Source organism: Chelonoidis abingdonii, chromosome 5 (assembly GCF_003597395.2).
Source record: "Chelonoidis abingdonii isolate Lonesome George chromosome 5, CheloAbing_2.0, whole genome shotgun sequence".
In the NCBI taxonomy this organism is placed as follows: domain Eukaryota; kingdom Metazoa; phylum Chordata; order Testudines; family Testudinidae; genus Chelonoidis; species Chelonoidis abingdonii.
The window spans coordinates 3,619,986-3,644,250 of NC_133773.1; the positions used below are offsets into that span (position 1 = coordinate 3,619,986).

At 39.4% G+C, this 24,265-nt stretch overlaps 1 protein-coding gene across 1 annotated transcript; it reads left to right on the forward strand.

The window, feature by feature from the left end:
- Positions 1-544: 544 nt before the first annotated feature.
- PURG (purine rich element binding protein G) lies at positions 545-6,426 on the forward strand. The gene has a single exon (XM_032769485.2). It carries the CDS (start codon positions 764-766, stop codon positions 1,772-1,774), a length of 1,011 nt encoding a protein of 336 aa, XP_032625376.1. The 5' UTR covers positions 545-763; the 3' UTR covers positions 1,775-6,426.
- Positions 6,427-24,265: the final 17,839 nt, after the last annotated feature.

Consider the following 24,265-nt stretch of genomic DNA (forward strand, 5'->3'; position numbering starts at 1 on the left):
GGGGGCTGCGGGGTGAGGGAGGGGGTCACGGGGAGTGGGGGTTCAGTGGGAGGCTGCAGTGTGGGGGAGGAGGTCATGGGAGTGGGGTTTCAGTGGAGCACTACAGCCTTGGGGAGGGAGTCACAGGGAGTGGGAGTTCACTGGGGTGTTGCAGCCTGGGGGAAGGGGGTCACTGGGGGGCTGGTCTGCCGTACCATGGCTGTTGGGTGGTTGGGGCCCCCATCACTGGGAGAAAGGGGGGTTTGATGGGGGTTTACTGGGGGCTGCATCCAGGGACAAACTAGAGGGGAGTAGAGTGGTAGGGCTGGGGGAAATTACAGAGGACTGTTTGGCAGTAGAGTGGTGCTATGCTGGTGACACCCAGTCTCCTGGGGAATCCCCCAGTTCTGGGAGCTATAAGAGTGGAGATTAGTGGCACTATGGGTAGACAGTTATTGGGGGGAATGTGGCAGAAATGGGGCTATGGAGATGATTTATCAGGGAAGGTGTCTGTTGGTGGGAGGGTAGTAGTGATGGGGGCTGTGACAGGATGGTTATTGGAGAAGTTTGAGGGTTACACGTAACATGGAAGGACAGAAGCAGTTACGGAGATTGGGATCTCTTCCCATGTTGCTGAGTGTCATAGTAGGAGACTGGGGTGCAAGCATCTTTGTGGGGAAAGTAACGCTGAGCAGAGATATGTTGAGAAGTAGCGCAGGTTCCTGACATTGATATTATGGTCTGTGTCTGTTATATATTTGTTATTTCCAGCTGACGGGTAAAGATGGAGAGGGGGAGAGGAGGAGGAGGAGGAAGGAGTGTGGGGGGCTCCAGCCTCCACAGGAGCATTTACTCCCAGTCTCAACAGCAGTATCACTATCCTGCCTCCTCTCAGGGGGGCTGCATGGAAATCCAGGAGCTAGCCTCCAAAAGGGTGGACATCCAGAAAAAGCGATTTTATCTGGATGTGAAGCAGAGTTCCCGAGGCCGCTTCCTGAAGATAGCAGAGGTCTGGATAGGAAGAGGCAGGCAGGAAAATATCAGGAAAAGCAAACTGACTCTCTCCTTGTCTGTGGCTGCTGAGCTGAAGGATTATCTGGGAGATTTCATAGAGCACTATGCCCATTTGGGCCTCAAAGGCAGCCATAGTCATAGACATGAACACAGTAATGGCAAAGAGCAAGATTTGAGAAGGCGGCAACAGCATCATCTGCCTTCACCTCCAGCATCTGTTGAATCAGAAGAGCATCCTCACAGTGTCCTGAAAACTGAATATATAGAAAGAGACAACAGGAAGTATTATCTAGACCTGAAGGAGAATCAACGTGGGCGTTTCTTAAGGATTAGACAAACCATGATTAGAGGACCGGGCATGATAGGTTATTTTGGCCACAATTTGGGACAGGAACAGACTATTGTCCTTCCAGCCCAAGGGATGATTGAATTCAGGGATGCTTTGGTGCAGCTAATTGAAGAATATGGGGAGGGAGATATAGAAGAACGACGAGGTGGGGGTGATGAACCCCTTGAGCTTCCAGAGGGGACGTCCTTCAGGGTGGATAACAAGCGGTTCTACTTTGATGTGGGATCTAACAGGTATGGCATTTTTTTGAAGGTAAGTGAGGTGAGACCACCTTACCGTAACACCATCACTGTCCCGTATAAAGCGTGGACAAGGTTTGGGGAAAACTTTATCAAGTATGAAGAAGAAATGAGGAGAATTTACAACAGCCATAAAGAGAAAAGAATGGATGTCACAGCTGACAGTGGTGAAGAGCAAGAGGGTCTGGAATAGAGTGCATTTGAACTGGTCGTCAGGCAAAACAGAAAACCATAAATTGGCTGGAGGTAGTTTGGATATTTAGTAGTTTGAAGAAGTTGCCCCTCATTTTTTGTAAGTCCTTTTCCTGTTGTTAGTAATAACTCCAGTATGTAATACTTCTGAAGTCTGGTTATGTTAAGTGACACCCAACACATCTCTCTAATTCCTATGGGAATATCAGCCTCCCAAATCTAAATGAATCAGCTGTTTCAAGTGTTGAAGACTATGAAAGTATGCATATCAGCACAAAAATCTGACATTCTGACCTTTAAATAGTCTAGGTAAGGCTTGTGTTGCACTAGAACATGATACAAAAAAGCCAGACGTACCTTATGCTGAAAAGTATTGGTTTCTGCTTATGATGGGTTTTCCAGAACTAAATATTGTCCATGCTGAGTTAAAATCTGAAACATTTAACTACAGGTCATTTACCACAGAAATTGACTTTGTATGCATTTTATCTACTTATACGAGGAAAGGTAGAGATTTTAAATCAGTGTTCACTAATTGCTGAATTTTAAGCAATGTTCTTTATGGATAAACTCTCGATAGCAGGTCAAGCCTTTATAAAGGATTGTCAAAGAGTGGAATATTAATTTCTTAGCTTAATAGTTCTGTGGTAACCAAAAAATTCGAGTGCCACAGAAGAGTAAAGCTGTGTTTGAATTGTGATGGGTTATCCCAAATTAATGAAAATAATCCATTCTTCATCTACATATTACATCATGTACGGTTGAGGATTTTTTTAATGTACTCTCAAAATTTCAAAAACTATTTTTATATTATTGGTGGTTTGGGGGGCTCTAGCAAGGAGCTGGGAAGTGGGCATTTTGGTGGCTGAATGATTGTTGCAAGTGGGTTTCCAGGGTTTTCTCCCAATTTTATGAGTAACACAGGTATGATATTAAAAGTATGAGGATAGCTTCTGGTTTCGTCCTTCTACTTTGAGGAAAAACCTTTGGGAGAGTTTGGTGCACCACTTAATTGGTATAAAAATGCTTCTCTAGTTTCATACTTATTGGTAGCACATTTACAATGCTATGGCTAAAGCTGTGTCAGCATTTCCATTACAAATTTATTATTTTTATAGGTTTAAGAACTCCAAGATAATATCTATGCCCCCACCTCCATCACTCCTTCCCAACCATGTTAAAGCTGGGGCCATGATCTTGCAATTTGAATCACGTGGGCAGACTGTTAGGCCTGCGTGAAGTCCTCTTGAAGACTATGGAGCTACATCTTCCCCCAGATTGCTACCTTGAAATCCAAATACTTTGCCTGGAGGGGAAATGTGTAGCATTATCTGTGCAGGAGGGTTAGGTTAGAAAGGGGACATAGGATATTCTAAATGCTTTTGGATCTCAAAGCAAAAACAGATTTATTTTTATGAAGAAATTTTTCAGCATTTAGGGGCCAATTCATCTCTCACTGAAATCAATGGGAGTTGGATTGGGCTATAAATCCCTTGCTTAGAGACTCCATTTTCCCTACTTTTTTATGTGTTTTTTTTTTTTTAAGTGCTACTGTATATCTACAGAAATTTATCACCACCCAAATCATGTTTTATAATGAAGTAGCTGAGCGTGCATGAGGGCCAGCTATCTTTTAATCCGAACGGTAAATTTTAATGTGCTAACACACTTCTCTGCAACCCAAAATTGTCTCCAGTCTTAATTTTAATCTGCCTGCACACTTGAAGGCCACACTAAATTCAAACACCTTATCATGTCTTTGATCTGATATACCATTAGTAATATCAGGAAGGATTGTATGTAGGGTTTAAGTAGGCCTTTAGTTTGGATGCTAAAAATGATCAAACTACAAAAAAGCTTGCACCAAAGTCACCAAAGAACTATTAGGAACATGTTACGCCTGTGACAGAAAAGAACAGATGTAAAGAAGTTAATTTCACTGTTTTAGGTGATTCCCTTAGAGCTAACAACCAGTTGGCCTAGTGTCAAAAAAAAATGCCATAAACTAATCACCAATGTATTGATTGCTGTTTCAGATATTTTCTAATCCAAAGCAAAATTTTCTTATTTGGTCACTTGAATTGCTGACGGGCCATTTGGGCCACGACCAAGCAATTGAAGGTTATAACCTTAGTCCCAGGACTAATGGTTCCTACTGGATAGTGAAAAAGGTGTTTTAAGAAGTCACAAATCATACTAAAATAACGATTTATACTATTGTTGGCTTGATAGCAGAATATTGGTGAATGATTCATCAGTGTCTAAATTACCATCTCACTGATTGCTGCTGCCTATGACAGTGTCTGAAGTAATGATGAACTTGTCAAAACTTCCAGCAATCTGGAAGTATGAATGTAAGAACTTTTTATGCTCCCTTCTCCCCTTGCACTCCATCTTCACGTGGATTTTCTCCTCTACATTCAGCATCTTCCAGTCTAAAATAACGCTTGTATCACTTGATATTAAAAGCTCGTTCACTGGAATTGTTCCTCCATAATATGTGCAATGCAGATAATCTTGCATTCCATGTGTTCTTTTGCTCTTAATGGAGAAAAATATTTTAATTGTGCAAGTAATTAGTAATTTTAAAAAAATACATTTCCTTTATAGGTTTAAAAAACAAACAGGTGCAAAGTGGCATTGTTATTGCTATCAAGTTGCCATTTTGGAGAATTAGAGCCAGCCTACGTCTTAGCTATTGAAAGTGCTCCTGTGAAGATGTAGACCGGTATCAGTTTGCATCACTGCTTCATAATTAGGTTTCCTGTATTTATTAATTGGCCTTCAGAAATGCATTGATGTATTGTAACTATTACCCCAGGAAGTCAGTATCTGCTGGCTGCTGAACAAGCTCAATTCTCAGCTCTGATACACAAGTAAGTGTTGCCTGTATTTTGTAAAACCAGCTAATGCACTTACTCTCATAGGGTGATACGCACCTGAGTATCCGGGACGACACTTGAGCCAGCTATCACCAGTTAAAGCACTGACTACTAGTTTTCCATAGAAATGTAAAGCACTGATTGCAAATACTATGATCCAAGCGTAACACTAACAAACTCAAAATATAACAATGCAAACTTACATTGGTTACATTTGGAAACGGGTTTCTCATTATTTTTGGCAGTGCGTTCCCAGCTTTAGAGAGCAGCAGTATTATGCTGCTTATGTGCAGAAGGGCCCATTATAACACAAAGTAATATTGAATTCCCAGTACATTCTAAACAGATTGTCATTCTTTAAGCCCTAAAACTGCCTGACCTTTAAATTTGAGAAAAACACAAGCTTGTTTGCACTAAAGAGCATGGCCAAAAACAATTCTAAGAGGACAGGGTGAAAAGCATCAGTCTGAATCTCTTGAATTAATAGGTTCTCGTGAGAGAATTTTACATTAAAGCCCTCACCTCTGTTTTAAAGCTGTGTGGTCCATGCAGAAAGTCTGTCAGTTCTATAATTAAATAATAATGCACTTTATTTTGTAAATAATAGAAGCACATTTCTGCTATTAGCTTGGTAGGATGTGCTTTAGTAATATATAGCCTAAATCTGTAAGGGGTGGCCTCCTGCATGCATATCTGTCAGAGCTCTGTTGTAATCACTTGATCCAGTTACAGTGGTATGGTAGAGAAGGCAGGCACTATTAAAAATCCTTTCAAAACCACAAGTCTGATTCCCTTCCCCCGGCCCCGAGGTAGCATAGCACCCACAACTCCAATTAACTTTATTTGGAGTTGTGGGTGCTCAGCATCTCTGAAAGATCAGGCTCCAGATATTTTGTAATGAATGTATAGCTATCTTTTGTACTCATAATCTTTATAGAGCTGGGTTCAGTAACTCCATCTCACTTAGCTTTCTGTGACACTTTGCTGTCACAGAAGCCCTCATAATCCCAGAAATGTTGATGTGGAGTAGTGGGCGGGATTGGGTGGGCTTCTGTGGTATTGAAACTAGCCAGTTTGTATTGAATCCAGCCATAGTGTGTAAACTTGCTTTCTTGTTAAAGTACAGACATAGTATGTTGTTGGTTGTAATAGTGCTATGGGAGAGTTGAAACGTTACCCGCACTAGAATGGTAAGGTTCACCACCATGGCACTGTGTAGGACATCTCACCACCTGTCACCAAGTAGACTGTCAAATTTCATGAAATACAGAAAACATAGCAAACTTCAAAGAAATTCTTGATTTGGGCCTTTCAGAAGCAGCAACATTTACTCCTGCACCTGAGAGAGTAGGGAATCTATTTTAATGTAACAAAACTTGAAATACACGTTTAATAGAAATATCAGTGATGTGTGTACTTTATCCAGAAAGAAACTGTGCTTCAATATATTAACAATCTGCTCTTTATCATAAGTGCTTCATATGTGTATTTAATATGTATAAATCCAATACCTGTATATTGTAAATCCACAGTAGCTCAAAGTGAAATAATATATTTATCTGAAGTGCACAGTTTAAAGATGGGACTTAAAAATCAGCTTCTACCTGGAACACAGTTTGGTTAAATGTGTTATTTCACTGAGAGCCGTTATATATATTATTTATTGCATCCCTTTTAAGATTACTGCATTTAAATGTTTTGATGTATTATTTATTTGAAGTTTGGTGGAGAAGGGGATGGTATATGACTCTCAGTAGAGCTGAAGGAAAAATAGGAGAAAAAGATAAAACCTTATTTCAAGGTGTCTCATGTGAAATAAATAGTCTTAGGCTTTACTGGCAGCTTTGTATGCAGGTTTACTGTTAGCTGCCATAGTGTTTCAAATCTGTCTTTAAATTCACAAATCTTTAGTTAGGATAAATGTAAACTCCCAAATATGCTGCTAGAAGAGTTTTTAAAACAGTTTAAAATTTGTGTGAAGTTTAAAATTTGTGTAAAGGCTCAAACAGAATTACCAAAAACAATTTTAATGTTCTTTGTCTGCTAAATGTATTTTAGTCAAATGGCTGCATCCTTTTTCTTCAGTGGCTTATTAAAATTACTTAAACTCTATGAGGAGGAGAATTAGGAGAACTGTTACTTGCTTGACTAACAACCCTTTTAAGCAAAAGTACAGTAATTTTGTGCAATGGAAATGCATTTATTTTGTTGTTTTTCACTGTACAGTGTCTTCACAGTGTGGAAAATGAGTTAGTAAGCAGGCTATAGTCCCATTGCAACAGTACATATGTTTCTTGTACATACAATATATATGAAATCTACAAAATAAGTCCTAAAAAAACTATACATCTGTCATTTTATTTTCTATGCTATTTCCTCTAAGGTGAAAATATCTTAATCCTTCTGTCATGGCTTTTAAAAATCACCTTGTCTTTCCTATATGCTTTTTAATAATTCAGATCTGGAACAGTTTTCTTTAGTTAGGTGAGAAATGAAAAAGTACACTACATATAAAATGCCAGCCACAAACAACTTGAAGTATTTTCTTATATACACATACTGTCAACAGAAATCCTAGAATTAATTACAGCAAAGTACTGATGGATCAAGTATATGTGTGAATGTATTTGTAATAGTGTACATGTCAAATACATGGATAGGCATAGTCACAATTTTAAATGCAAATGAAGTCCTAGTCCTGCAACTTTTGCTGAAGCTGACATCCCAATGCAACTAGTCACATGACTAAGGATTGCAGAATAGGGCCCATAAAATAATAATTATTGATAGTAGCTCTTTTGCCTTTAAGTTTTGTCTCATATCCTGATTCTGTTGAGGCAGACGGGGAATTTTTCTAGTGACTTCAGTGGGAACAGGGTTGGGCCAATTTGTGAATACCGTCTTTATGAGCAGTTGGGTACTACTGTATCAAAAAGTTGTATTTGAGTTTGGAGACCTTAATCTGCAGTTATAGTTGTACTGTGTATTCTCAATTCAGTAATGGATATAGCTATTTTACATTATTGATACTGTCTAAGGTACTCTCATGGTCCTTTTGCTTTCATCTGGAGTCATTAACATTTTAGTGTACTGCTACAACAAAAGAAAGCAAGCAAGTATGATTATCGGACAGTAGCATAAGATTTATTCATTAGGTTTTTTGTTTGTTTAGAGAACTAAAACCTACATCTGACTACACTTCTTGTAAAGGTTATTGATTTCTCTTTACATGGCAACTGCTTGCAGTTCATTATTATGTTAGGAGTCTATTAGCACTATTAAATCCTAGTTTCTGACTTTGTTTATGGCAGAATTTGTGGGGTCGCAGAATTTGAGGGGTCACAGAATAAAAGCATTCTTGGGATCAGGTATTTTGAAATATTAAAAACAGGCTTTTAGCCCAGCTGTTTTTAAAAAAATAAATACAAATCTGTGGAAGCTCTAAATGTTGGTGACAGCCTATTAAATGTTATGGGATTAATGGCTCTCACTATAACAAAGTGCTTTTCATGAAAACCTTACCATACCTGAGGTCTCTGTACCACCTAGTCTTATATATATACAGGACAGTAGTATTTTAAAAATATCAAGACCTAGCAAACTTTTATCACTGGAGTTTAGGGTTGCCAATTTTAGTTGGACGTATTCCTGGGGGTTTCGTCACATGACATAATAAGGCTCCAGGACAATCCTGGAGGGTTTACAACCCTGCTGGAGTTCCAGTGTTTGTTATCCTGAAGTTCCATCTGATGCGGTAACTTGAACACATAACAAGTGAAATTTTTGGTAAACTAGAAAAACTGTTAAATATAATGTAGCTGAAAGGGTATGTTTTTGATAGAGTTCCACTTAATGAAATGGTGGAGCTTCTGGAGTAGAATAAAATAGCCAGCTGAATGAATAACAAAGAAGACATTCTGGCCCTAGTGAAGTCAACAGGAGTTTTTGTCACTGATATCAATGAGGCCAGGATTTTACCCAGAAGCAACAATTTGCGGTTCAAATACTGTCTGTCTAATAGGCATAAGAAAGGTCATCACTGCTCAGCTGGGGCAAACATTTAGCCATGGAGTCAAGTAACATTGAAAGCATTTTCTTATTTTGTGATATGCATCATGTTTATGGTATCATAGTTTCTCTATATAAGAGAATGTGCCTGGCTGAGCTCATAAGAGGTTCTAAATTAAATCAGCGTTTTAAAAAATGCTAATAAAAAAAAAGCCTCAGTGTCAATAATAGCTGATTTTTCTAGGAATGTCAAAACATCAGTTTGAAGCATTGAGAATAGTTTGATGTAAACAGCATTTCAGTGGTTAATACAATTAAATAGTTATACCAAGCACTGTTTAATAATTTTAAGTATATGACCAAAGCATGTCATGTTTTTTTAGTTTGTTGGACTCAAGACTTTTTTACAGTAAGTTTATTTCTTACCTTTTCAGCCCTTTCTTATCCGTTCTATGATACACATTCTTATTTCTTTTTCCTGTTTGGCAGGCTTCTTTTTGACGGAAACTGGGAGGTGAAACCAACCTAGAAAGATACCCCATTAAACTTTTGCAAATACATCTGTTTTAAAAATGTATCAAACCTCTCCTACATTACCTGTATTTAATATTAAACTCAGAAAATCATGCAGCTCGTGGATTTGGGTTGTTAATTTAAATGCTGCCAATTAAACTGGCTTCTTAATCACTGGGTGAAATTCACCCAGTGGGCAGAGGGATGTTTCATGGCATAAGTATGTGAATTTCAACCTATGCACCATATGGATCACAAACAAGATAACTTTAAAATGGATAGATTCAGCCAAGAGAGGAAGAGAAGTGCATATCAGTTACTCTAAGACTTCTGACTTTGAAGCTTTCCACACACACACACCCTGTATAATATTTATAAAAATACACAAACATTCTTGGGGGGGAGGGGAAGAGTGTGTGAGAGAGAATGAAAGGGCAGGATGTTAATAATATGTCTATTCAATACTATGCTAAAAATTCTAGCAAGTAGATTTTTTTTTTTATTAAATCAGATATGTTCGGTACATATTGCAAATAGCAAGCTTTTCTTTACTATGAAAACATTTAATTGTTAATGCAAAAAATGTATTTACACTCAGAATGATGGCACAACACGATCTCTATAACTGATTGATTAAAATATCCAGCAATATATGCACTCAGTGTTTGGGGTCAACCTTAAATCCATACAAATACTTCTTAAATTACATTCTTAACACATTCTGTTGAAGAGGAGCAGAGGGGGACAGGAACAGAAGCAGCCTGCAGGGGAATGGGAGGGATAGGAGCAGAAGGATTAGTTACCACTAGACCACACTCTTTCTCGAAGTTGGAATTTGAACCCAGCATTCTTCTATCACTAAACAGTTATGTAACCCATTGCGAAGTGTGTGTCTCATTCCCCTCAAACACTGTAGTCCGCATAGAGGATAACAGCCTCCTACTGCTACCAGTTACTCCATTAGCCCAAGTGGTGGAGGTCTGTGTGATGGATCTAAAAGTCCCAGCCCTGTTGCTGACCCAAGTTGGGGAGTCAATAAGGTTCCAAAAGATGGAATTTTGGGTTGTTTTTTTTAAATATAGGCAATTTCATTTTTTAAAAGATTTACAGTACAAGAATGTTAAGATTGCAAAGTCAAGTACTCAAAAGTTAAGAAATGCCAGAATTAAGGTTGAACATGCTAGCTGGCACCCTTGTGTGTGTACATTTTGATAGTCTTTAATTACATGGTCATTTGTTTCAGTAGGACCCTGCTTCATTCAGTGCACAAGATGGACGGTGGACAGGGAATGAATCAGGGTTTTGCAGTGAAGGAGAATGTTGTCTGTTGGACCCCAGCTCATTTGTTGCAGAAGTTGGAAGACGTGTAGTGGGTGAGGCAGAGGATTTCAAGAAGAAAAAGGATAGTCCAGCTGAATGCTGCCCTATAGTATTGGTGTCTATCCCTGCTTCTGCCAGAGAGTTCCTGTGCAATTCTCTGTAAGTCACTTACACTGAACTTTTCACAGGTGGTCATTAACTGTGTTCACCATTCTCAGGGTGCCCACTGAGAAACACCTGGGGCCTGATTTGTGGAAGTGCTGAGCACAGTTACAACTGAGGTCAGTGGGACCTATATTCTCTGCTATAACGTTACATCTTCTGAAACATGTGTCTCAAGTTGGATACTTAAAAGTAATGAACACCTGACAATTTTGGCTTTATTCTGTCTGTGCCTCAGTTACCCATTTGTAAAATGGGGGAAAAATCTCTTACTACCTCACAGAGATGTTGTAAAGATATATTCATTAATGTTTGCAAAGCACTCAGATACTACTGTGATGAGTGACAGGGAAAACTCCAAGATTCATTGCAGGATTAGAGTGTGTGCAATAAAATAAGTGTGGTGTCATACATGGAATGATGAGTATAAAAACAATAGCTGCCTCATTCCCAAACACACTGTGCACTGAATGAGGAAGAGCTTCTTTGGGGGGAAAAATAGTCTGATATTATGGATTAAAGACTGCGTTCACCTGAATATGCACAAGAGGGCTGAATTTAGGTTGCACAGGCAACCTTAATTCTGGTATTTCCTACAGTTTGAGCACTTGAGTGTTCAATTTTAATGTTCTTTTAACTGCCAATTTTTTCTGAGGAATACAAACCACAGCCAGCAAATAGTGCTTTTTAACATAACTTAATAGGACAAAGAAAAGGCACTTCTCTAGCCTAAGGGTATACCCTGGTTTAATTTTAAAGACCTGCTGCAAACAATGGAGGTACGAGAACCTCTCAGAAAAGGTTATGAGAATCTCTTATAATGGAAGGTGTTAGGCAAACTAATTATATGGGTCTAACTCTCTTTATTATAATGCACAAAAAAGGCTGGAGTCTTCCTAACTGTTGCTCCTCCCTATGATTTTCAGAGATGAAGTATTGACTTTACCATGCTGTCTTATGGTTGTCAAAATGTTTTCACTTAACCCCATTTTTAACTGTTCAAAGCTCATACAGATTGTGCCAGCATTTGTGAGTTCAAGCTACATTGCCATAGTATCTGTATGCTCTCCTCCGCAGATAGTGAAAGTCTTGTGTTTAATCAGGAGTATTTTGTTTGGTGAAAAAAATTTCTTCTTGTAAATCAGCCTTTCCAAATGCTACTAATGACGGACCTGGCAATGATCTGACTGCAGAAATAATGTGGTTGGATAAACTGTATGTTCAAGACATCACAGAATTTCTCCAGCATGTAAAGGGTAAATGTTTGTGTCAGTGCAATTTCTAGGGAGAATGTAAAGATTTGTGTGAGGATTTTTTTTTAATATAGACCTCCTCATGTATGCCAAAACCTTCTAGATTATTTAAACTGAGGAGTAAACTACATAGTAATTTAGTAATCTGAAGGGCAAAGAAGTTTCATACTTGGGCAAGATGGTGGTTGCAACTCTGGAGTTTTCATGCAGGTTTGGAAGAAGCTAATACTGCTGTTGAAAAGATTAGCCTGTTGTTTTCTTGTCATAGCTGGTTAATGTTGACAGACTTGCTTGCTGGCTAGAAACTGCTTGCTTGTAGGTGTTAAATCTTAGAAGTCCCAAGATCCCCAGGCCTGGGGATGAAGAAATCACAGGCTTTCTTGTCAGGAGTGGTGGCATCACATTGCCCATAATCTAGAAGCAACCCAGTTGCACTTTTTTCCATCATTTTTTAAGATGGTGGCCTGGTTAGCTTCTCCCCACATACCTACTCTTCAGGAATTCATTGGCAACTTGTAATGGGGCACTTCCACTCTCATGTTACTGGCATCATCCATTGGTTTTTGGTTAGATCAGTTTTTTGAAGTGAAGAATCTCCCCATTTCAGTTAACTGTTGGCTTGGAAATTCTGCAAGGTCAGTAGAGCTGCCAACATATGGCCAATCAGTCGCTCGGCAGAGCCACAAACTCTGCCCTTGAATCTGCACCATTAAGATCATGAGGAGCTTTGCCATTGATTTGAATGGGTGTAGGAGCCAAAGCCATTCTAAGATACAGACAGACAAGAGTCCATTCACATCAGCTGTTCTTGGTCATGAGATCCACCAAGATCATTTTTTAGTACCATCTTGCAAAAATATATTTAAAATTTTTCAAAAATAATTAAAAAATGCAAAGCTAGTATAAAATTTAAAACGGAAGCATTCACTTCTGAGGCCCCCCGCTTGCAACTTCTCTAGTTTCACAGCTGCTGGTCTTAAGAGAAAAAAATTCCCAAGCAAACAACATTGGCTAATTCAACAGCTCTACTGACCTTGCAGAATTTCCACGTTCTGCTGGTCGGATCTTACACTATAGAAACAGCATAAAAATAAACCCATAGAAATCCCAACTTAATAAAAGCCTTGCTTTAAAACAAAGGGGAAATGTTGGGGTCTTGGACCCTAAATGTTCACAATTTTAGGTTCAATTTTTATGTAGGTTTATTAGGTCTGCACACTGCATGTTCATGATCTATCTTTCTATAGTTTAATTTTGCAGCTTGGTTCACAAGTAACACAGAATATAGCCGGTAGTTGATTGGAAAACATGGTGGCTTGGGAGTGGTTATGCCAAGCAGACCAGCTCTTTGTAACTACTTTTGGGGAAACACTGCCTTTAATGACCTCTTTGGAGATACTCTTCTGTGCAGAGCTTTATACAATTTCATCAAATAACTTGCATCTAACAATTTTCTCTGCTTGCTGTAGATTGACCTGTGCATTTTTTTTTATTGTTGTTGTTCCCTCGAGCATACTCATCTGTCTTTGAGCTGCTTGCAGTTAGGAATGTGATATCTTGATTGTCAGGAGCCTTAAAGAGGCATCTAACATTAAACCAAGGTTTTTGATAGGGGAAAAAAAAAGTTCTTTTCTGACAGACCAGCAAACAATGATTTTTCTTTAAGAATATTGTTGTAACTAATTCAGGATTTTCAAAAAGTGACCATACTACAGGCTGATCTGATTGACAATTGGAAGCAATTTACATTGAACTCATTGGGTGAAATCCTGGCTTCCACAGAAGTTGATGGAGTTTTGACATAAGCTTCGTTGTGGCCAGGATATCACCCATTAGCTTTCCAACTTTACAATTGAGTCTCTGCTTCTTTCAAAAAACTGCTTTAGACAACTCTTGCTGGGTCTCAAGTGATATACTGTGTTATACTGCTTGTTCAAAAAGTGTGTGTGTGTTTCATTTTGCAGCATGTTTCATGTGTAACCCAGGATAGCCAGCAGTTGATTGGATGGTGCCCTGGGAATAGTTATGCCAAGCACACTAGCTCTTTGTAACTACTTTTGGGGAAACACTGCCTTTAATGACCTCTTTGGAGATAGTCTTTTCTGTGCAGAGCTTCATACAATTTAATCTCAAATAACTTGCATCTAAGGCTCCTTACAATCAAGTCCCCATCCAATGAGATGAGGAATTTTTTTTATTTGAACTGTGGGAGTGATTTTTGTTCTGTTCTGTTTTTGATTTTTTGGTGGGGTTGTAATTCAACCTCCCAGAAAATCTAACTGGGTTGAAAAGTTGATTGGATTCTCCTCAGTCAAATTTTCATCCAGTGTGTGTAAAAAGCAAGGTAATGTGATAATGTAATGCAGATAAAATTAGATAAAATTTTCCTTCTATTTGATACTGCCATCATCACCATAATATTTGAGTGCCTTTCAGATGTGCATTTAAGCATGCGACTGCATCTGTCACATGAGGATTGTTCTTTCTCTCGTCCTGTCCCTGGCTGTATGTGCAGTATAATGTTTTGTATTTTTAATGTACACATAGTAACCTGGATATTTATATCAGAGAAGGTAGGATGAAGAAGTGCACCTTACACTGGCAGTGGAGGTGGTGAGGTTTGTGGTACCTGCTGGGGAATTTTATTACAAAGTCTTGGAATGGCCCCAAGAAAGCTCTGTCTCCTGCACAGATGAGCTTCATCCTGACAGCTCCATTGTGCCTGAGGAGCAGAATGTGTTTCTGAAACTTTCACCAGTTCAAACATTACATAGAAGACCATCTCAATTACATTGAAAAGGTTAGTACACACCTATTAGCTTCAGCAGTCAGTCTCTGCTATAAGGTGACATCTGATTGTGCAGCTCTTGGATTCCTTTGCTTGCCAATCATGTTCAATGAGCTGTTCTCCTTTATCTTCTAATCTTCTAATGGATTACTTGTTAAAAATGGGCTTCTCTTCAAGTTCCAGTGAACTGTTCACCTGTTTGCAGATCAGACACGTCAGTTTATTCATTTTGTACGAAAGGTCACAGATTTTCCACTTTTGAATTTATTCAGACAAAGTGGGATTCACCTACTAAAAATTAAGGCACACAAAGGAACCTTGTTTCAATGTATACTTGTTAACAAAATAGACCTATTTAAAATAATTTATTTTCAGTCCATCAAAAAAAGCTACAATAATATAACTAGATATTTTAAAAAGAGGCCCTAACCCCCCCCCCAAAAGGGTGCATTTGTTTTTAAAGGAAATTCATTGCATTAAAGTAAAATTACTGAGTAATTGTCCCTGTAGCAAACCAAGACATTTAACTAAATTGTTCTCTTTAAATACTATGGCCATAAAAATGTTAACTTGTTGCACCAAGTTTATCTTCTTAAAAAGTTTTCTCTTGTTTGAATCACGTTGTTAGTACACGGACCGTAATTATATTAAAAATGTCTTGACTAGCTAAATGAAAATTCCTGAACTATTCCAACATGAAAAAGGAAACATGAAATTTTAGAAACACTTAATAAAATAAAAAAAAATCCTTTGCAGGAGATAAAGGAGAAACAAGAAAGAAAAGGAAAAATAGTTTTTTTCTAATGCACTTATCTTCTTTGTTCCAATCACCATGCTGATGGTAGTAGCTCATTTCTATAGCTACTAATCAGTTATGTGTGTGTATGTGTGTATGTATATAATATGAAGCTCATATTTCATTTGAGTGGTTCAGTGTTCCAGTTAGACTTTTTTCTGCAATGCATAAACCTGACTTAGAAATAAACACTTTGAAGAGAAGTTACTGTTCTTTGAAAATCAGTCCTTTGTCATAGTACCAGTCTTTCCTTTCTCGGGTAGGCCCAGAGTGCATTTTTGTTAGGGCTAAAAAAAAGTTATTTATGGGTGAACAAACCATTGGTCCTCTTGGTATGCCTAATGAATTCTCCCAAGTCCTGGCTGGGGTTTCACTTGCTCGATTTGGTGTCTTTGCTATGCCTAAGTCAGTGTTCTGAGACATGTACTTCCAAAGTCAGCTATTCTTGGGTCTTGCTAGGAAAAATTGTTTGTTTGCAGAGTCACTTCTCACCCACAACTTGGCAACATTATGACCTGTTGTCTTCCAGTCAAAAGAGCTGACTTTTGGAATGTTTCTTCTTCAGAAGTACAGCTTTGTTTCTCCCTTAGAAGTGTGCCTCTCAAGTTGTTGATTTGTGACTGGCAGTGGCTGTTGGGACGTCTTTCTGTTGTGTTTGTCTCAGTGGTTTCAGTACTGTAGTGCAGTCTTTTGGATAGGTTACCTGATGAGTTTATACATTTAGCGTTCACTTGATTCAGAACTTGTAGAGAAATTGCTAGTGGAGTGTAAATATAGTCTAGAACTGACATTAATTTATGGCCTTCATTCTTAATAAAAATTCCCAGTAGCTTTTAAATCACTTACCATAAATTCAATTGATTCCTTAAATTTTAAATATTCAGGTGACATTCTTTTAAAGCCAGTTTGTGGTATCAAGGCTTCCAAAGATTGGAGAGATGGCATCCCACTTTTTGTTCAGAGCTCACGTAAAATGTATTTCCAATTACAGCTTTTATTCCTTTATTTTGGTTTCTTTGGAGTATTTCTCAAGGAGGAGTGAGGAGGCAATAAAGATTTTAGGGAGGGAAAGCAATGAGGTCCAAGGGTGGTATTCCATCAGGCAGCCTAACCTTTGCTTCTAACTGCTGGGAACAGGGAGAGTGCTAAGATTCCTAGCATGCTATCCCTGTACTCTTCTTTTGGGCTTTCTTTCTTTCATATCCACCTTCAGCTCAGAGGTGTCTGATAAACTTGAAGCTCCTGTCCCACTCTTTTTTTATATGTTGGACAAGAGAAGAGTCTCTCTAACCTCCTCAAGAGCCTTTTGACAAAGGCAGTTCATCCTTGCTGGGCTTCTGTCCCTCCCCAACCATGTTGGATGCTGTAGTTGATGGCTTCACTCCTCTGCCCTTATCCTGGCTCCCAGCTGCTGCAATGAGAGATTCTCCACTCCTCCTCTCCCCCAGCCTTCTGAGTGTTTCCTGTCATTCCCCGTGTACCTTTTAGTGCCTGATTTTGTTGCTTTCCCATAGATGATTCCTGTGAAACTGTTCAATGTCTTGTTGTTTTCATACCGCTACTGGTTGAGACAGTGGTGGGCAGTGGCACAGGCACTGCACCCATTAGCTTCCATAACTCAGAAACGTGGTGCTGCATCACTTCACATGTAGGAGTTCTTCTCAACCAAGGGGCTACACTTTTTTTTTATGTTTAGATTTTGCAGCCTAGCCCCTCCATTGAGTGGGGAAAGCTATCTAGCTGACAGCTGAAAATCCACCTGCTTATTTGCAAGTTCTAACTATAATGTATGAGAGGAAAATCAAGGATTCTTGATTACGTCAGTAATTATCCATAATGATGAGTACAGTTACTATGGCTTAAGTGAAATTCACTCTGCAATCAACAGAAACCGTTATGTTTAAGATGTATTGGTGGCAACTGTATATTTTCTCCTAAGTCCTTAAATTCTCTGGAGATTGTTGACAGGGATGATCTGAACAGATATCCTTAGAACTGAATAGGTTCTGTTCAGTGGAGTTCCAGTAAAAGCCACTCTGGTAGGAACAGGGTTTGTCAAATAACAACATTTTGCTTCTGCCATTCTATATGAGTTGCCAAAATGCAGAATGCATGGCTCTATAAAAGATGCCAGCTCTGCGTATCCTCAGAGATTATGGAAAGGAGACTGCAGTTCCTCTGCACTTTTGTCTCAGCATCTCCACAGTCTTGCATTCTTCATGGCTTCTTGATAGGCTTTACTTCACCATCACCTCTGTTGGAATTATGTATCAATCACTCAGCAAACATCTGAGGTAGGGCCAGATCTAGGTTTTTTGCTGCCCCAAGCAAAAAAAAAAAACAAACACGCCTCCAGGAGCGCAACTTTCAAAACAAACAAACAAATAAAACCACCCCTCCGGGCGCACAGGAATTTTGCATCTGAAATTGTGTCACCCCAAGCACGTGCTTGGTTTGCTGGTGCCTAGACTTGGCCCTGCTGACAAGGGAAAGAAAGGAGGACAGTTGTACTGGGGCTCTGAGCTCAAGGGAACCCCCAGTGTGTCTGTAAAGTCTGTGTAAATAAAGAAATGGGAGGAAATGGGGCCCTACCGAACATGGTATACTAAGGCTTCAATGATGAGCCTGGCGGAAGCTATTGCAGAGGTTGGCTTCTAATCTGAAAATGACAGTTTAAGGTGTAAGTCTTGCATATAAACATCATAATATCCTCCACAATAGAATATGGTTACATATCCTATATGGCTATCTCATCCAGTGTGTCATATGTTTGTAGTCTTCAGTAAATTCCAAGGCCGGGGCTTGATAGATTTCCTTGTTGTTGACCCTTTGTTTGATTCCTTGGCAAACCTTACTTAACCTAGTTAATCATAGAGATAATCCTATATTTTAAGACCTGGTCAATGTGAGACTGTTACTTTGCAAATTCTGCGCACACAGCCTTTTGCTGCTAGCACAGGGATTATGCTAGCACCCAGTGAAATTTCCAGACAAGATTCTGTGTTCAAATCACATTTTTAGTAATGTTTGTATAGCGCTTTGACAATATGCACCACAATATACAGGCTCAGTAGTAGTATACTTTTACCATAGTTTCATAGCTTTTTTAAGGCCAGAAAAGAGCATTAGATCATCTAGTCTGATATGTATATTGCAGGCCAGAGAATTTCACCAAGTTACCCCGTATTGATCCCAATAACTTATTTCACTAAAGCAGATCTTCAAAAAGGCACCCAGCTTTGATTTGAAACCATAAAGCCGTGGAGTCCATCACTTTCCTTGGTAGCTTGTTCTAATGGTTAGTGGTAAAGAAAACTTGTGCCTTATTTCTGCTTTGAATATGTCTATCTTTCACCCATTGGTTCTTGATCAAGTCTCCCCTCAGACTTCCTTCTGATAAGCTTTAACAAATGGAGTTCCCTGTCCTTGTTTTCATCCTTCAAATCATTTTTGTGGCTCCTTTCTGCACCTTCTCCACTTTTTCAACATTTTAACATGTGGCCACTAGAACTCAATGCAGTACTCCAGCATCGGTCTCACTAATGCCATATACAAAGTCAAAATCGTGTCCCTATTCCTGCTTGCTACTCCCCTGTTTTTATACATTAACCTTCTTGCCACTGTGTCATCACTGATCTCATGCAGATGGTCTCCTAGACTTTCACAAAGGAGGACTAGCATATTGTGCAAGACATGGCAGTCTGGAGCATCTTACCAGCATTGTATGTAACACCTTATGAGTAGACGTGGTATGAATTTTTAAAACTTCTCCATCAAATTAGAGCAGTTAAATATTTTGGTTCATAATGCCAGTTGGTCAATATAAGAGTGACAGGACTTAATGCACCACTAAGAAGACTTTGATTTGCCAGGCAAAATGTCCCATAGCCAGACCATTTTGTGCTGCTATATATTATAGTACCACCTAGAGGCCTCAAGTGAGATCAGGGTCCCATTGTGGTAGGTACTGTACACATACATTGTGAGAGAGTCCCTGCCCTGAAGAGTTTACAGCCTAAATGGACAAGACAGACAAAGGGTATGGGGAAAAGGAAGGATCAGCCCCATTTTACAGATGGGAACTGAGGTACACGGAGATTACTTGCCCATAGTGACAAAGGAAGCAGAACTGCCTTACCCACAGCACCACGCTTCCTTTCAGATTTCACACATGAAGAATATTTTGGCCAACGTTAATCATTTGGTGGGAGACCTCTGAGAACAATCTACAAGGTACAAGAAGTGGTTGTGATTAAATAGTTGTCACTTACCTCTGAGTCAGTCCTCAGCCAACATTATAATCATTGGTGAGAGCCGTTCGTGTCAACATTGTGTCGGAGGGCTGTGCTTCTGAAGGTTCTACCTCCTGATGACTTACCATTGTCAAAAGATTAGCCCCTGTTTCCTGGCTGAATTTCAAGTGATTTATATTTTGCCTAATTAATTCCCCCTGCAATTTCAATTACATAAAGTTGCATCTGCACTATACTTCTGTGTAGCGCTGTCATGTGCTGTTAAGCAGCTGCTGCACTCCATCCTAGAAGCTGCAGCATTTTGGCAGTAGGTAGAATGATCTCTGTGTAACCTTTATGTATTCCCCCCATCATTGTAGCTTAATTAATAATCATAAAATGCTTTAAGATCATCAGGTGAAAGTCACTGTAAGTACAAAGCACTGATATCATTTAGCTGCCATCAAGCACCTCAGGAATGTGTCTTCTAGCATTGGAGGCAAATCTAAATATCTAGCAACAAATGTCTATCTATAGAAAAGACCAGAGAATATGGACAAGAACTGAGAATATATTTTTCAGCCTGAAACTGCTCTGACTGAGGTGAGATGCACTTAGCAGGCACAAAATACTTCCTGCATCAGAAATAGTGAGAACAAAGGCTCTGAACTTGGGAGAAAATGCGCTTCAAGTGTGCTTAGATGATTGCTGTGACTTGGAGTCACCGTTTCCTCAGAGCATACAGCAGTAGTGAGTTGATGTTTGGTAGTGTCCACAGAGCCACACAGCAATAACGATACGTGGGTTCCAGTGATTGAATCTGTCCTTCACTGGGACAGCTGTATCCAGGACACTAGGTAGGTCCTTGGTCTTTGACCAAGACTTGTGTGTTTACAAAGTCAAGGAGGCATTAACTGAAATAGGACCGTTCCATCAACTTCGTAAATAAGTTATTAATAACTGCACCAACGTTCCTGGGTGTGCAAGATATGAAGATGAATATTGGATATCATCATGGCAGAAGCTTGTGTGCTGTTTTTGCCTCTTCCACTGCTTCACAGACAGTCCAGGGCTGAATGGAAAGACATTGTTTTCAGTGCTTTGAGTGCCTTCTGCTATTCTTATCTGCAGAACTACTGAAAAGATTCATTTTTCATCCATTACTGATTTTCTGAACCATGTATAAAAATGGGCATTTTTTATTTTTTTGGCCTTCCAAACAGTTATATTTGTATAGCTACAAAATGCTACATTTGTCATGTAGTATTTAAACTTTGCTGCAAATAAAAGTGAAAAAATTACAAGCCAACTTAAGAATTTTACTTATTTTTATGCATCGCTGGCCCTTGCTTATTAAGAATATCTAAACATGACTTTCTTATGCACATTTTTATTTTTTATTCTCAAAACTGAAATTCTGAATGTCAAAGTGATACATTGTAGCAATACTAAATGTTCCATTTGACCGCTAGCATCAGTTGAATCAAACATATTTGATTTACCATACTTGAAGCTGAAGCTGTTCAAAAGTTTAGAGAAAAAGTATACCCTAGAGTACAGTCCATTCAGGATCACATGGCATTGCCATTCAGACGATGGATTAAGGGCTCAATCCCCCAGGTCCTCTGCCCACAGAATTGCTAATGAAATCCATGGTGAAGGTTTGCAGGATTGGGCCCAAGTTCAATGGCTGTAATGACTGCATCAAGGCACAGAGATGTACATTTTGTAAATAAACTACTTCAAACAGAAACCTGCTAGGACTAGAAAGGATGGATAATTACCTCTTCACATGACACCCTTACGCTGCAAGCAACATTTTTTCATTGCAGTAAATTACATGTAATTAAAATGACCCCATAATCACACATAATCTTATGTCTTACATTTTTATTATGTCCTTCGTGCATAAGGATCTCAAATCTCTGTACACTCTACAATATGCTTTATGTAGGAATCACTTTCCTCACCACTGAAACATCCTGGACTGGGGATGACCTTAGTGGTAAAGCAACAAATCAATTATGCAGATCAACTTAAATGAGTGCCAGTTAGAACCTTTATACTACATCACCATGTATTTCATATATGCCACAATGCATACATACAACTATTTTGGAAATGTTTTAATATTAAAAAATTATATCAGGGTTGGTTTTATATTGTTCCACCTCCAAATGCTGGGTGACATAATTTCCACATGTCTAAAAGTGTAGGGCTCAGATGGAGCCATAAAACTTCTACAGACTACACTAAATAGCTCATCTACACATTAAAATGTCATGGGTTTAAAGTCTACCATCTCCCAGCCTTGCAGTTCTTGAAATGGGGGTGGTTTTTCACCCTGGAAATAGGAGATTCCAGCTTCCCAATTGATCGGGCGGGAGAGTAGCACTTGCTTCCAGCTCTGGAAGGCTTCAGCACCATTTAAAGTAGCATTTTAAGTGTAGAAAATGTATCATTCCCCTGAGTCTTGGGCAGGCACTACTATTGGTTGAGGGGAGAGGGGAAGAGAAGGAAATATTTCTATGTCAGGCTGACTTTAAGTGGTTGCTGTCTGAGGCTGCCCAAGGGGTTGATATGTTAGAATGGTTCCTCAGAGAAATGATTAATGAGTAAAGTAGGAGAGGCAGTCTGAGGTGATAAACTGCACAGCCATAAAGAAAGATTAATCTGTTGCATGGACATCTTCACATATGTGGGGGGAGGGGGGTAAACATATGATACAGTTAAGAGTGAATGTATTCCTTAAATGACTTGTGGTTTTATTAGACACTAAATATTTATATTTGATTTTGAAAGGCATTGAGCACGCACACAACTCAGTGAAGGCAAGAGGATGGCAAAGTTTTTGAAAAATCAGACCCCTGGATTATAATGAAAGAACTGCTATACTTTGTGGGTCAAATGCAGTGAGGAAAGGAACTATTTTCCTACTACATGGCCAATTCCAACTCTAGAGCAAAGGCATTTTACAGATTTTATAAAAGAGATGCTTTATTTTTTCTTTTAGACTAAGCTCAGTACAGCTGTGATGGTTTTTAAAAAATAAATTCTAGGAGTACAAAAGATGAGGAGCCAAGTCCTCCACTGTCCAATAGTTTATCCTTACTGTGAAGTTGCATTTTTGTTTCCTATTTGCATTTTTCCTAACTTCAGCTTCCAGATGGTGGATCTTAGTATACCTCAATCATAGTCCAAGTATTTACACAGAAAAAAGGCTGTTTGATATTAGGAAGCTTTAACTTACACAGATTAAGTTTCCTCTTAACTTAACTTAAATAGATTAAATCCCTTTAGTCTCTCACTGCAGTGCAGATTTTCCAGGTCACAGTATTTTTGTATCTTTGATTAGAATCCTCTCTGATTTATTCATCTTCTTTTGAAGTCTGGATGCCCAGACTGGACGCAGTAGCCCAGTTATGGGCTTACTAATGCTGTATACATAGGTAATAACACTTCCCAACTCCAATTAGGTATTATCTTGTCTATACATCCAAGAGTTGCATGAGCCCTCTTAGTCCTGTTGGGATCTCATGTTCAGTTGGTTGCCCTCTGTAACTTTTAAGTTCTTTCCAGAATACGGTCCCCCATCCTGTAAGTGTGACTTGCCGCGTTTGTTCCTGAGTATGTGATAACCATGTTTGGTTGCATTAAAACATATCATTTGATTGCATCTGGCTTACCAGGTGATCCTGATTGCTGTGGATGAGTGACCTTCTCTAGCTCCTGCGATGGGGCAAGGCCAGATGGCTACAGTAAAGGACTGAGGAACTGGTACCTTAGCCCCAGGCTAAACAAATCCCTAGTACCGTGGTAACCAAATGGCAGTTGCTCCAGGTTAATCAAGGCACCTGGGGCCAATTAAGATCTTTCTAGAAGGCAGTGGAGATAGCTACTTTAATTAGAACACCTGCAGCCAATCAAGGCAGGCTAATCAGGGCACCTGGGTTTAAAAAGGAGCTCACTCCAGTCAGGCAGGGAGGAGCCAGAGGAGAAGGAGCACGTGTGAGGAGCTGGGAGCAAGAGGCACAAGGAGCTGAGACTCGGATAGTGTGCTACTGGAGAGTTGAAGAATTATCAGACAATCAAGCATTATCAGACACCAGGAGGAAGGTCCTGTGATGAGGATAAAGAAGGTGTTTGGAGGAGGCCATGGGGAAGTAGCCCAGGGGGTTATAGCTGTCATGCAGCTGTTACAGGAGGCACTATAGACAGCTGCAATCCACAGGCCCTGGGCTGGGCCCGGGTTCCCTCCAAACGTCGCAACTCTTGATCAGACACAGGAGGAGTTGACCCAGACTGTGGGTTCCACCAGAGGGGAAGATCACTGAGGTGAGCAAATCTGCCAATAAGTGCAGGACCCACCAAGACAGAGGAAGAACTTTGTCACAACTGGTGTCAGCAGTGGGATTTTTGGTGTGCACAGCGCGGCGGAAGAAGGAGGGTGATTTAAAAAAAAGGGTTGATTTTTTTTGTCACCACAATGGATGACATAGTGCGGGCACTGATACAAGCCACGGAGGCCCAGCAGGAGG

Coding starts and splice junctions, on each gene's coding strand:
- PURG (XM_032769485.2), top strand. CDS start 764: ATGGAGAGGGGGAGAGGAGGAGGAGGAGGAAGGAGTGTGGGGGGCTCC.